This window comes from Prionailurus bengalensis, chromosome E2 (genome assembly GCF_016509475.1).
Source record: "Prionailurus bengalensis isolate Pbe53 chromosome E2, Fcat_Pben_1.1_paternal_pri, whole genome shotgun sequence".
NCBI classification, from domain to species: Eukaryota; Metazoa; Chordata; class Mammalia; order Carnivora; family Felidae; genus Prionailurus; species Prionailurus bengalensis.
Window position 1 is genome coordinate 28,541,698 of NC_057352.1, and position 14,072 is coordinate 28,555,769.

The window sequence follows — 14,072 nt, forward strand, 5'->3', positions numbered from 1 at the left end:
TTATTTTGGGGGGGCGCCTAGGTGGCTCAGTTGGTTAAGCGTCTGACTTTGGCTCAGCTCATGATCTCACGGTTCATGAGTTCGAGCTCCATGTCGGGCTTTCTGCTGTCAGCGCAGAGCCCACTTTGGATCCTCTATCTCTCTCTCTCTGCCTCTTCCCCACTTGCGCCCACTCTTTCTCTCAAAAATAAAAATAAACATTAAAAAAACATATTAAAAGTATTTGTTTGAAGAGTAATGTATGATCCTTGTAAAGAGAAATCATATGTGCTTAAAATAAAAAGTAAAATATTTTCCTTCTTCCCGCCAGTGCCACCAACACACACAATCTTTTTTATTGATGTAACTTGGTTGACGTACAGTCACAAATATGTTCTCTGAAAGCCATCAGTCTTCTGTAACAGTTTACAGAAATTTTCAAGCATGCCTCCTGGCCCTCCACAGTGATCCACGGGCATCTCTGTGATAGGTGCTTCCTCACTTTTATTTTTTGCTTTTTATTAAGGAAATTTTCAAACATCTCTAAAAGCAAAGATAATAGTATCACCAACCACAGGTGTCACTGAGTTGGCAACATCCTGGCCTTCTTGTTCTCTTTATCTCCCTTACGCTTTGTGTTTGTTACCTGGACTGCTTTAAAGCAAATTGTGTTTATTTCACCCATAAGTATTTTATTATGTGCTTCATTACGTGTCTGTGACAGAAAATGGACTTTTAAAAAACATGACCACAGTACCATTACCCCCAAATTAACAGACATTGCTTTATCATCATTTGATGTATGCAGTCTGAGTTCAGTGTTTTCTGATTGCCATGAAAATGTCTTTTTCAGTTGCTTTTGTTTAGATCAGAACCCAAACAAGATCCACACATTGCTTTTGGTTGATACTTCCGTTTCAATTTTTTTTTTAACGGCTTTAGTGAGATTTAATTCACATACCATACGATTCACCCATTTGAAGTGTACCATTCAGTGGTTTTTAGTATATTCACAGGTTCTTAAATCTCTTAATTTAAAACATTTCCCCTACCAACACCCCTCTCCCTTTTCTATTTATTTATTGAAGAACCTGTTACTTGTCTTGAAGAATTTTTCTCATTCTGAGATTTGGCTGGTTGCTAACAATGGTAATGTTAATGTGTCCCTCTGTGGTCCATATATCCTAGGAAGGTAGGTCTAGAGCCTTAATTAGATTTGGGATCAAATTTTTTGGCAAGAATAATTCATAGTGTTGTCTGTATTTTCTACTTTCCTATCACAAATTATGTATTTTCATAAATAGTGATGTTAAGATTAATCAGTGGATTCCTTAGTGGTTGTAGCCAGCAGGGATTACTGTTGTCTAGATCCGTTATTTTATCAGTGGTTGCAAAATGGACACATTCTAATCTTGTCATTTTTTTTACATTTATTAGCTGTGATTCTACTATAGAGAAACTTTCTGTCTCCTCCGTTATTTGGTAACTTTGAAATAAAGTCCATACCAGAAAGATGGGATAAGTGTATATGATTCTGCATCCCTACACTTTTATCCAGAATAATATGTTAGTGCCCTCAGCAGTCTCAGAAAGTGATCAGTGAGGTGTTTTTTTGTTTTGTTTTTAAATTTTTTTACATTTATTTATTTTTGAGAGAGAGAGAGAGAGAGACAGAGCCCAAGTGGGGGAGGGCAGGGAGAGAGGGAGACAGAATCCAAAGCAGGCTCCAGGCTTTCAGCTGTCAGCACAGAGCCCGATGCGGGGCTTGAAGTCAAAAACTGTGAGATCATGACCTGAGCTGAAGTCGGACGCTTAACCGACTGAGCCACCCAGGTGCCCCCAGTGAGGTTTTTTAAATATCATTATGAACTCGTGGTTTTTAATAGATTTGTATTTCATTCTAGTATAAGCTTTTTTTCTTTGATGCAGAAACTGTCCCATCTGTTGGGACACTTGAGTGGCTTAGTCGATTAAGTGTCTGATTATTGATTTCGAGTCAGGTCATGATCCCAGGGTCATGGGATTAAGCCCCATGTGCTGAGTGTGAAGCCTGCTTAGGATTCTGTCTCCTTCTGTCCCTCTTGCTCGCCCACACTCACTCACTCTCTCTCTCTGTCTCTCTCTCTCTCTCTCCCTCTAAAAAAAAAAAAAGAAAGAAAAGAAAAGAAATGATCCCATCTGTCAGTAGTAGAAGTCTCTTCTCTCTGGCTCCTGAGCAGCCCACTAGATTTGAGAGCTTCTTGGGTACAAGCAGCTGTCCCAGACTCATCTTGTACTTTTCCTGCTTGAAACCTGGAGTCATTTTCCCCAGCAGCCCTAATATCTTTAGTGGGAAATTAAGTTTTGGAATACTTTTGCTATGTTGTCGTTGCTTCTGGGCTTTTTTAGTGGAAATAGCTAGGAAATAAGAATTTCATGGAAGAGAAAAAATAAATCACAATGTCATGCTGATATTTCCAGTTTAAGTAAAAAGGCTAAAGTATTTTTACTTAACTTTTGATATATAATTGTATCTTTTTTGTACTGCAAATCTTGCTTCTTAGTGATGTTGAAATTATTTGCTTTATCCTACAGAATGTATTTAATAGTTTCAAGATAACAATGCTGTTACTACTAACAGTAACACAACTGAATGTAGTTTAAGATTTCTTCTTTTTTTTTTTTTAACAGACTCTTTTTTTTTTTTTTTTCAACGTTTATTTATTTTTGGGACAGAGAGAGACAGAGCATGAACGGGGGAAGGGCAGAGAGAGAGGGAGACACAGAATCGGAAACAGGCTCCAGGCTCTGAGCCATCAGCCCAGAGCCCGACGCGGGGCTCGAACTCACGGACCGCAAGATCGTGACCTGGCTGAAGTCAGACGCTTAACCGACTGCGCCACCCAGGCGCCCCTTGTACAAATTGCTGTGTTTTAAAGTTGCTTGAAAAAATTGTCTTTGTGGCTTGTTATAAAGTTAGTTTCAATTGTTTTAGCTTTCCTTTTTTTAAGAGTCCTTTTCTCATTTTGCTTTAATTTTTATTTTACACAGTTTCAGTAACAAAACTGAAACAGGTTGGAGCGGCTGGCTCAGTCGGTAGAGCATGAGACTCTTAATCTCAGGGTTGTGAGTTTGAGGCCCATGTTGGGCATGGAGCCTAGTTCAAAAACACACACACACACACACACACACAAAAACTGAAACAAGATATATTCAGAGGAAAATATAATATATACATACGATGGGATATTTTTCAGCTTTAAAAAGGAACGCAATTGTAATACTATCACCTAGGTGAACCTTGAAGACATTACATTAAGTGAAATAAACCAAACACAAAGGACAAATGTTGTATGATTCCATTTATGAGGTACCTAGAACAGTTAAATTCATAAGGACAGAATGTAGAACAATGGCTGTCAGGGGTTAGGGGGAAGGAGAGAGTAGGGGCGTCCTGTTTAAGGGGATGGAGTTCTGGGGGTGGATGGGTGATGGCTGGTTGCACAACAGTGTGAAAGTACTTCCTGCTACTGAGCCGTACGCTTCAAAGTGTATCCCTTTGGCCCTGTTCTTCCCTTTCTGGTAACCATCCATTTTGGTTTTTGATTTATCATTCTATCATTCTTATTTTAAAAACATAAGCAAATATGTAGGCATTTGTATTTCAGCCCTTTCTTCAAAGTAGTGCTTCTGCCCCTTGCTGTTTTTCCCTCCTTTATTAATCATCATAGTACATAGGTATCTTTCTCATTTCTTTTTTTTTTTTTTTAATTTACTATTTCTTTTAAGAGAGAGATTGTGCGCAAGAGAGAGCATGTGCGCAAGTTGGGGAGGATTAGAGGGAGAGGGGGAGAGAGAATCCCAAGCAGGCTCTAGGCTGTCAGCACAGAGCTTGACACAGGGCTCGATCCCACAAACCATGAGACCATGACCTGAGCTGAAGTCAAGAGTCAGATGCTTAACAAACTGAGCCACCCAGGCTCCCCTCTTACATCTTTTTTTACAGCTTCATATTATTTACTCTGTCGTGTAGGTGTTCCTTATTCATTCAACCTGTCTGCTATTGGTGGGTATTTTACTTTCCAGTCAGTCTTTGCTATTATAAATAGAACCGCAGCAAATGACTTTTTTACAGGTGTTATTTTGTGTTTTTGCCATTGAGTCTTGGGGATAGATGCCTAGAAGTGGGCTTGCTGGGTCAGAGAAGAGATGGAGTTCTAATTTTGCTAATTACTGCTGTAGTCCCCTCCTTAGACTTTGAGCCATCTTGAATCTCCACCAGCAGTGAGAGTGCCTATTTTGCTGTAGCCACACCAGCAGAGTACATTGTCAGAATGTTGGATTTTAACAGTTTGATAGCTGAGAAGTTATATCTCATTCTAATTTGCATTTCTCTTCTTCTGGGGAGATTGGATGTCTCTTTATGTATTTTAAGGGCCTTTGTTTTTGGTTTTTTTTTTTTTTTTTTTTTCTGTAACTGTTCCTGTGTTTTCTCAGTTTTGCTATTTTGGTGGTGGTCTTTTTCTTCTTCATATATAAGGCCAAATCTTAGGGCCTCACCCCCAGTCGACTTAAGCAGAAACTTTGGGGAGGGGCCCAGTGGTCTATATTTGAAGAAGTTCTCCAGGTGATTGGCATGCACACTAAGTTTGGGTACCAGTGTGCTATACCATCCTTGCTCCTTCCTTTCTAAAATCTTCCAGTGTTGATTAATATGTCATTGGACCATACCACCCACTTCTCTTGGTTATAGCCATCCATAGGGTGCCCAAGACACCCTTTGTTCCTTAAAGATTCCTGCTGTTGGGCTTTATTACTCTTCAATAGTCCTGTCATGATTCTAGGTGACTTCAGGATCCACATAGATGCTCCCCACATAGATGCAAGTGACCTGGCTTTGAAGTTCCTGGACCTCCCTTTCTCTGGCCATCTTGTCTTCCTTCCTACCTCTACTCCATGGCCACACCCTAGAGCAGTGCTTCCGACACTTTATCTTGGTCCACAGCATAGTGAGAATGTCTCTGGTGCTTTTCTGTCAAGTACAGTATTCGCTGTTGGTCTTTAATATATAAACCTTAAATTTTTTTTCTTTGTATATTTGAGAATTTTCTTTCAAGAACATAACTTTTGACCCTTAGTTTCTTTGAAATGGGAATGGTAATAATGGAGAGAGGATTAGAAGACCCTATACTGTAGGGCCTATAGAAATATAAAGTATTTTTATTGATTTTGCATGATCTTCAGCAGTAGCTTACTGGGTCAGTCTGATGTTTAAAGAGAATTACTCCCTGCTCATGCCCAGTTAATGTCTAGGCATTCATATATATTCAGGCCATAGATTTTCAGATTGGCTATGTATTGGGCATGAGCATGGGATTTGAGAACTAGAAGGACCCTGGCTCTCTAATGCTTTACAAAAAAAGGAAACCAGGGACTAGAGGTGCTGAATGACGGCACTAAGACTGGAGTGTGACTGTCCTGCTCCCCTGTCTAGTTCTCTACCTTGTAGGTTTGTGCACACTGGGCGACTTAACGTTTGTGAGTCATGCTGGTAGTAAAGCAGCCTGCCTTCATCATTCATAGCAGCCTTGTTCTGGCTGTGAACAATCCTGTGGTTGGTGGGATTGTTTCCAGTAGAGTGTTTTCTAAGAAACCTGAGCCTATTAGCTATTTCCTTTAGATTTGGCAGAAGCAGTGTAGCTGATTCAGAAATGAGCTTGTTTAGAATTGTTGAGTATCTTGGGGCACTTGGGTCAGTCAGTTGGGCACTTTACTCTTCATTTCAGCTCAAGTCATGATGTCACAGTTTGTGAGGTCAGGACCCATGTCAGGCTCTGCACTGACAAGGCAGAGCCTGGTTGGGATTCTCTCTGGATTCTCTCTCTTCCCCTCCAACTCTCAAAATAAATAAATAAACATTAAAAAACCTGTTCAGTATTTTATATGTGTGTGTGTATATACATATGTGCATTTTTGTGTGCATTACTTAATCCTCTTAGCCCCTCTGCATGGTGATCACTGTCCCTGCATTACTCATGGAGAAATGGAGAACTTAGTGGGGTCAAGTATTTTGCACAGGATTGCTAAGTGGTAAGGAGTAGAGCCAGGTTGTGAATTCAGGATGTCAGATTCCAAATCCAAAGCCCTTAGTTACCATGCTGGGCTGCTCCTCACAGGTGATAGCCTGGCAACATGATATTCGAATTCTCTTGTGATACCTGCGTCCACATATGTGTTCAGATTATCTTAAAATGAAAATTATCACTACACGGCAGAAGCACTATATAATTTCATGGTTTTTACAATCTCTAATAATTTACCATACCACACACATCTCAGGGTGAGTTCTTGCATAGATTCAGCCAATTTTTATTAAAGCTACAGGATTTTATTTACATTTTCAAAATGTTCTTATGATTAACGTTAAAAAGAAACTTGAATCTCTTTAGTCTGCGTACATCTGACCAAAAGTCTTCTTCAAATGAAACTAATAGGAAATGAAGCCCCTCTTAACAGTCCTACAGCTATGGTAAATTGAGTAATAACAGTGACATGAACAGGCCTCATCTTAGTTCAAGAATACCAGCTGTATTTAGGAGCGATTAGAGTAAGTAATAACTTTTCTTAGTGACATTCCTGTCAGTCCTGTTGTGCGTACTATTGGAACTGGTCGAGTTTAACACCATAAATACTCTCTTCTTCCTTTTCAACAGTGCATGACTCCTGATCAGCTGATGACATTGTGCACAGCCGGCATTCATAGTAGTAATACAGGGGTGAGAGTAAACGTTGTTAGTATTTTAGGAATCACTGGCAGCGTCCTTGCCAAAGAAGATGGAACACTGGAAACTCTTAAGGTAAAACAATATGCTTCTAATGTAAAATGTTAAATCATTAGAAACAGGGTAATTGTTGGTGTGGGATTTTTTTTTTTTTTTTTCTGAGAGAGGGAGAGGGAGGGAAGGAGGGAACATGAGTGAGCGAAGGATAGGCAAAGGGAGAGGGAGAGAGAATCCCAAGTAGGCTTCATGCCCAGTGCAGAGCCTGACGAGTGGCTCAATCTCATGAGGGTAAGATCATGACCTGAGCCAAAGTCAAGAGTCGGACACTCAACCAACTAAGCCACTCAAGCACCCCAGTGTGGGATATTTAAAAACTTCTGTGGACATCATGAGAAGAAATCCTATCAAGAATTTGCTTACTAAAGTACATTATTAAAATATGCCCTTTGAATTTGGCTTGATCTGCCTACGTGAATTAGGTACTTGAAAAGTTGAGTTGCATTTTGCCGTTTAACTTTATTCCAGAGATACTTTTTCAAAAATGAACTTGTCTGCAGTGAAAGACGAGTTCAGCATTGTCTCAGGTACCTCTGCTTTTGCTGTTACATAAAATATGAGCATGTTCCATTCTCCTAGTGATGAAGGAACCGCTCGCCGGTTCTCTTAGCACGCCCGGCCAACGTGCATTCTGAACAGTACCACACAGTCCCCTCTGATGCCACTTCGTAAATTTGAAGCCGCAAGCTTCAACATACTTGCTTCCAGCACTTCGTCGAGGCACAGTCGCTCAGGAACTAATCTGCTCGAGACACAGCATCACTAGTAACTAAAAGGACAGTGATAGTAAAGTTACCCTTCATTGTGGTAATTGCTGAAGTATTAATTACTAATTCATGGGTCGTAAACCATTTGTTAGGAAGTACTTAAGTTGCTAACAACTTTACAACAATGACTCATTTTTTTTAACGTTTATTTATTTTGAGAGAGAGAGACAAAGCATGAATGGGTGAGGAGCAGAGAGAAAGGGAGACACAGAATCCGAAGCAGTCTCCAGGTTCTGAGCTGTCAGCACAGAGCCTGACATGGGGCTTGGACTCACCAACCATGAGGTCATGACCTGAGCCGAAGTTGGACGTTCAACCAACTGAGCCACCCAGGCACCCGAACCATGACTCATTTTTAAGAACCTTATTTTGAAAAGATACCTGCACGTAACAAAACAGACAAGTAAAAAGAATATTAATGAAAAAACTCCTCTCCCTTTATAACTTTCCCCCAGTTTAACTGTAGAGAAGCAGCCACTGTTACCCCTTTCTTCTGTGTTATTCTAGATATATAGACACATAAACGAGAGAGAATGTAGCTGTGTGGTTGTGTGTGCGTACGGCCATGTGCGTGTTCAATCACTTCCCGCCCCTTAACACTGTAATTCCCAAGGTCCACTTGAGTGGAGCAACAAGTTTTTCTCAGCCATAACATGAGATTTTTTTGAATGTTTGTATTTAGTCACATTTCCAAGCATGAAGCAAAGCAGAGGGGCACCTGAGTGGCTCAATCGGTTAAATGTCCGACTTCGGCTCAGGTCATGATCTCATGGTTCGTGGGTTCAAGCTGTACATCGGGCTCTGTGCTGACAGCTCGGAGCCTGGAGCCTGGAGCCTGCTTCCGATTCTGTGTCTCTGCCTCTGTCTGCCCCTCCCCCACTCACACTCTGTCTCTCTCTCTCTCTCAAAAATAAATAAACATTAAACATTTTTTTAAAAAATGTTTTCGGGGCGCCTGGGTGGCGCAGTCGGTTGAGCGTCCGACTTCAGCCAGGTCACGATCTCGCGGTCCGTGAGTTCGAGCCCCGCGTCGGGCTCTGGGCTGATGGCTCAGAGCCTGGAGCCTGTTTCCGATTCTGTGTCTCCCTCTCTCTCTGCCCCTCCCCCGTTCATGCTCTGTCTCTCTCTGTCCCCAAAATAAATAAAAACGTTGAAAAAAAAAAAAATTAAAAAAAAAAAAAATGTTTTAAAGCTCGGTATTAAAGGCATAATGGTATTTTGCCCCTGTTGGTTCAGTATGCATGTCTTAAAAATAGGGACAGTTTGTGACATAACCACCATTATCACACCTTACACAGTCAGCAATCACGTCTCATACATGGTCCATATTCAGATGTTTTCAGTTTCAAAAACATTTATTTATGGATAGTTAGTTTAAACCAGGATTTAAGTCAAGTCTATGTGTTGTGTTTGGTTGTGGATCTTCTAAGCCTCTCTCAATCTGGAAACTTCTCCCTGGCAGTGCCTACCACTACCTGTTTGTATGTTTGTTTCTTCCTTTCTTTTTGAGTAAGCTCTATGCCCATCGTGGGGCTTGAACTCAAAACCCTGAGATCACGAGTCACACACTGTACCAGCTGAGTCAGCCAGGCACCCCTACCACCACCTGTTTTTTTCCTCAATTCCTAGGGTTGTCTCATAGTGTCCAACCTTCTGGATTTGTCTGATTGCTTCCTTGTGTTGTTAAGCTTGTTCTTTTATTGTCTGTATTTTCTGCAAACTGGAGGTTAGATCTAAAGGCTAGGTTAGATTCAGATTCAGGCTAATCTTTTTAATAAGACTACTTCATATGTGATACTGTGTGTTTCATATTTTATTATAGAATATTGAATCTAAACACTATCTTAGAGGTTGTCTGTATTACTTAAATTCAGATAAGGAAATTGGGGCCCAGAGTGGGTAATGAACTGTCCAAGAGTCAGGCTGTTATTTACGTCACAGCTGGAGCTTGGACTCGCTATTCTTAGCATTTCCACTCTCCCACTGATAGTACCAGATGTGCACATTACCCTTAAGACATAAAGGATGAAGGAGAACAGCCAAAACAAAATAAGTTTACTTTTGAACAATTCTTCGCAGATTGGGAATGGCCTGTTCATTAGCCAGCTAATTGTCAAAGTATGGATGGGTGTTAAAGATCATTACAGGGAAGCACTTTTTTTTTTTTTAACATATATTTATTTGCATCTTGACATGACAGGGAAAGGCTTTTTGAGGGAGATGGGAAAAATTTAATTTCCAAAGTCAATCTCTCATAGATCATTTATGGATTTTAATTTAGTTTATTTAGGAATGTAAACTTAATTTATCTAGTTTATATTATACATGGTGTATTTATAAATACATGTGAAGTCTTTAATTTTTAGTTTTTCAAAGTTTTAAAAACATTTTTTTTAAGTGTATTTATTTTGAGAGAGACAGAGCATGAGCAGGGGAGGGGCAGAGAGAGAGAGAGAAAGAGAGAGAGAGAGAATCCCAAGCAGGCTCTGCACTGAGCCCAACACGGGGCTCAAACTCACAAAACCATGAGATCATGATTAGAGCTGAAATCGAGAGTTGGACGCTCAACTGACTGAGCCACCCAGGTGCCTCAGTTCTTTCAAAAAAATTTGTCTCTGGCATTTCTAAGTTTTAAAAGACCATGTGTGAATTGTTGCCACATTCAAAGTTAGTATGGATTTTGGAAACTGAGGTTAGAATATTGGACAATAACAGTGTGTTTTGTTGTCTCCAGACCATCGGGTGCTTTCTGCTTGAGGTTGCCACTAAAGATCCCTCCCTCGTGGTGGCAGGGGAAGCCTTGGATGCCCTCTTCGATGTTTTTGCAGATGGGAAAGAAGCTGAAAGGGCCTCAATTCAAATTAAACTGTTGTCTGCTCTGAAAGAATTCCAGCCAGTCTTCAAAACGAAGGTATGTAGCTGTTCTGTTTAGAAATGCTTAGGTCTCAGGGAGCCTGGGTGGCTCAGTCAGTTGGGTATCTGACTTCAGCTCAGGTCACGATCTCACACTTCGTGAGTTCGAGCCCCACATCGGGCTCTGTGCTGACAGCTCAGAGCCTGGAGCCTGCTTCGGATTCTGCGTCTCCCTCTGTCTCTGCCCCTCTCTTGCTCACTCTCTGTCACTCTCTCTCTCTCTCTCAAGAATAAATAAACATTAAAAAAATATTAAAAAAAAAAAAAGAAACGCTTAGGTCTCAACGTCCTATGAGAAGGGGGTGTGTGTAGTTCCCTTCATGCAATCGCAGTGATTCACAGAGCACTTCATCCCCAGAACTGAAGAATGCTTGTTGGCTGAGTCAGAGCTCCGTCCTTTCTGTTGAATCACTGTGATGTGGGCCGAAAAGGGGTAGACGAGGTCCCCCCCTTGCCACAACAGTTCAGTCGTGCTAACAGTGCTCCTGTAGAAGCACTGAAGTCTGTTGCCTACAAAGCACTTTTGTATACACTGTAAACTTATTTTATATCATTAGAGGTAATTTATTACAGCTGGATTTCCACATTATGAGTATTTCCCTTTGATGCTCTGAAAAAAGGGCAAAGTCCAGGCTGATCTCTGTTGGAGAATGTAGCTACCTTCATTGGCCCATTTATTTACTTATTAGTTTGTTTATGTTTATTTATTTATTTTGAGATAAAGACAGAGCACACAAGCAGGGGAGGGGCAGAGAGAGAGGGAGAGAGAGAATCCCAAGCAGGCTCTGCACTGTCAGCACAGAGCCTGACGCGGAGCTCAAACCCACAAACTGTGAGATCATGACTTGAGCCGGATGCTTAACTGACTGAGCCACCCAGGCTTCCCCTTTTTATTTATTTTTTGTTTCAATAGAAACATCAAAACTAACTTTCAGTTAAAAAGTAATTTTCAAATACTTGGTGGCTGGGGGAAAGCAACCAGTAATTTAAAAAAAAATTTTTTTAAGTTTTATTTGTGTGAGAGAGAGGGCAGGGAAGGGGCAGAGAGAGAGAATCCCAAGCATGCTCTGTGCTTACAATGAACTGTGAGATCATGACCTGAGCTGAAATGAAGAATTGGATGCTCAACCTACTGAGCCACCCAGGTGCCCTGCAACTAGGAATTTTAAAAACAGCCTTGAATCACATGTCTACAAGTTTAAGTTTACCATTCTCCACTTACCTAAGTCTCCATTTCTGGGAGTGCCCAGCTATCTCAGTCTGTGGAGCATGCAACTCTTGATCTCAGGGTTGTGGGTTCAAGCCCCATGTTGGGTACAGAGTTACTTAAAAATAAATAAATAATAATGATAATAAAAATAAATAAATACAAAATCTCCATTTCTAAATTATGTCATTTTGAGAAATAAAAATCCTTGTATTTTTTGCTTTTAGATTTTAAATTAAACAGTTGCTTTAAAATCTTTGTCAAAAGAATAGAGGTTTTGGTGAAAAATTAGCCTACTTCTGTTGTTTTCCAGTATATTTCTTTTATCTAACAGGCTTCTAATGCAGATTTCAGTTCTCGAGGAGAGAACTCTGTGATAACTTTTTAGGAGAATATGACTATGTCTAATAATTTAATAACTGTGAGGTAACTGCTTGAGCTAAAGCCAACCTTATATGTCTAATACCTTAAATTTTCTTAAGTTCTTTTGAGGCAAAAGGGTTTTCCAGAAGAAAAGAAAAACAGCAACGCACACCATGCACATTCTATGTCATAGTTACATCTGGAGTCAGTGTTGGTTTAAGAACATCAGTATTGGGGGGTGCCTGGGTGGCTCAGTTGGTTAAGTGACCAACTTCGGCTCAGGTCATGCTCTCTCAGTTCGTTTGTTCAAGCCCCAGCTGTGCTGACAGCTCAGAGCCTGGAGCCTGCTTTGGATTCTCTTTCTGCCTCTCTCTCTGCCCCTTCCCTGCTCACACTCTGTCTCTCTCTCTCAAAAATAAATAAGCATTAAAAAAGAAAAAAAAAAAAACATCAGTATTGGTTTGTTTTTAACATTTTTATGTTTCAGCATCATGTATTTAAAAACATAGTAATAGTGGCTGACATTTATTAAGATTCACCAGTGTGTAATTTAAGTTGAACGGTTTATCCCTAGTTGAGGCCTGTAGGCTTTTTTGTTTCCTGGGTTGTTGGGTTTTTTTAAATTGAGATACATTTGACCTATAGCTTTGTATTAGACTTAGGTGTTCAGCATAATGATTTGATATGTATACATATGGGGAAATAATTAGTACAATAAGTTTGGTTAACATCCATCACCACACACAATTGCAATTTTTTTTCTTGTGATGAGAACTTTTAAGCTTCTACGCTCATAGTAACTTCCAAATGTGTGATCAGAGCTGCTAACTACAGTCACCATGCTGAACATGACATCTCCATGACTTATTTATCTTGTAACTGCAAGTTTGTGCCTTTTGGCCCACTTTGCCCATGTTTGTCTGTTTTTTAAGCAGTGACGTTTTATTCTCCCCTGTTTTCTGCCTCATTGGTAACCACATTGAATGATGTTTCTCCACATAAAGACGGATGTGCATTAGTGTCTCCCCCTTTGTTATCCAAACCGTAGACTAACATATTCCCAACCCAGTACTTTGTGTGTTTTCACCTAACACTGTCTCCTAGAGATATTTCCATACCAATATTAGTGGGTGTGTCCAATTGTTCTTAGAGGGTACGGGGCCTTGAAACTTCTGCAAGAGGAGTCTGCAAGGCAAGGAGAAAATATCCCCTGTTTCCCTGCAGCTGCAAGGAAAGCAGATGTGGTTGAGCCTTCAAACTACAGAAACCAGTGTGTAGGGAGGAGTTATGTAAACTATGAACCAGCAAAATAACCCCTAACCTCTGTTCCGATTGATTTTCCTACTTAATATGCATTGCTCTGGTAATGATGTTTAATTGTTTTTCTTTTCTCAAAGGTATAAAGCCCTAGTGAAGTTTGTTAGCCAGAAAGGCAGCCTGTAGTTTTTCATATGAAGCTCCTCTGTGAATGAAGCCACAATTGCATTAAAGACTGTTTGGTATATATTTAGCCCCGAGTTGCATTTAAACACTATATAAGGGGTGCCTGGGTGGCTCTGTTGGTTGAACATTCGACTCTTTTCAAGTATATATATATTTTAAGTTTATTTTGGGGGGGAAGGGGCAGAGAGAGAGAGAGAAAGAGAGAGAATCCCAAGTAGGCTCACCACTCAGCACAGAGCCTGATGTGGGGCTTGAACTCCCAAATCATGAGGTCTTGACCTGAGCCAAAGTCAGATGCTTAACCCAGTGAGCCGCCCAGCCTCCCCTAAAGATATTTTCTTTATTTTTTTATTTTTATTTTGAGAGAGAGGGGGTGCGCCAGCATGGGGAGAGGTAGAGAGAGAAGAGAGACAGAGAATCCCAAGCAGGCTCTGTGCTGTCAGCTCAGAACCCAGTGCAACTTGGTGTCAGGAAGCAGGAGATCACGACCTGAGGCAAAATCAAGAATTGAATGCTCAGGGGTGCCTGGGTGGCTCCTTCAGTTAAGTGCATCTGACTTGAGTTTTGGCTCAGGTCACGATC

The 14,072-nt window shown here is 40.6% G+C and overlaps 1 protein-coding gene across 4 annotated transcripts in view; it reads left to right on the forward strand.

Annotated features, from left to right (window-relative positions):
• The window catches only part of HEATR3 (HEAT repeat containing 3), a 69,967-nt gene that overhangs the window by 24,726 nt on the left and 31,169 nt on the right, over nucleotides 1-14,072 (forward strand). For 3 of the 4 annotated variants that reach the window (XM_043599158.1, XM_043599159.1, XM_043599161.1), the window contains 2 exons: nucleotides 6,672-6,815; nucleotides 10,299-10,475. In XM_043599158.1, the coding sequence (XP_043455093.1) occupies nucleotides 6,672-6,815; nucleotides 10,299-10,475 (321 nt within the window). The remainder of the gene's footprint in view (nucleotides 1-6,671; nucleotides 6,816-10,298; nucleotides 10,476-14,072) is intronic. The other variant, XM_043599160.1, reaches the window with a different exon arrangement.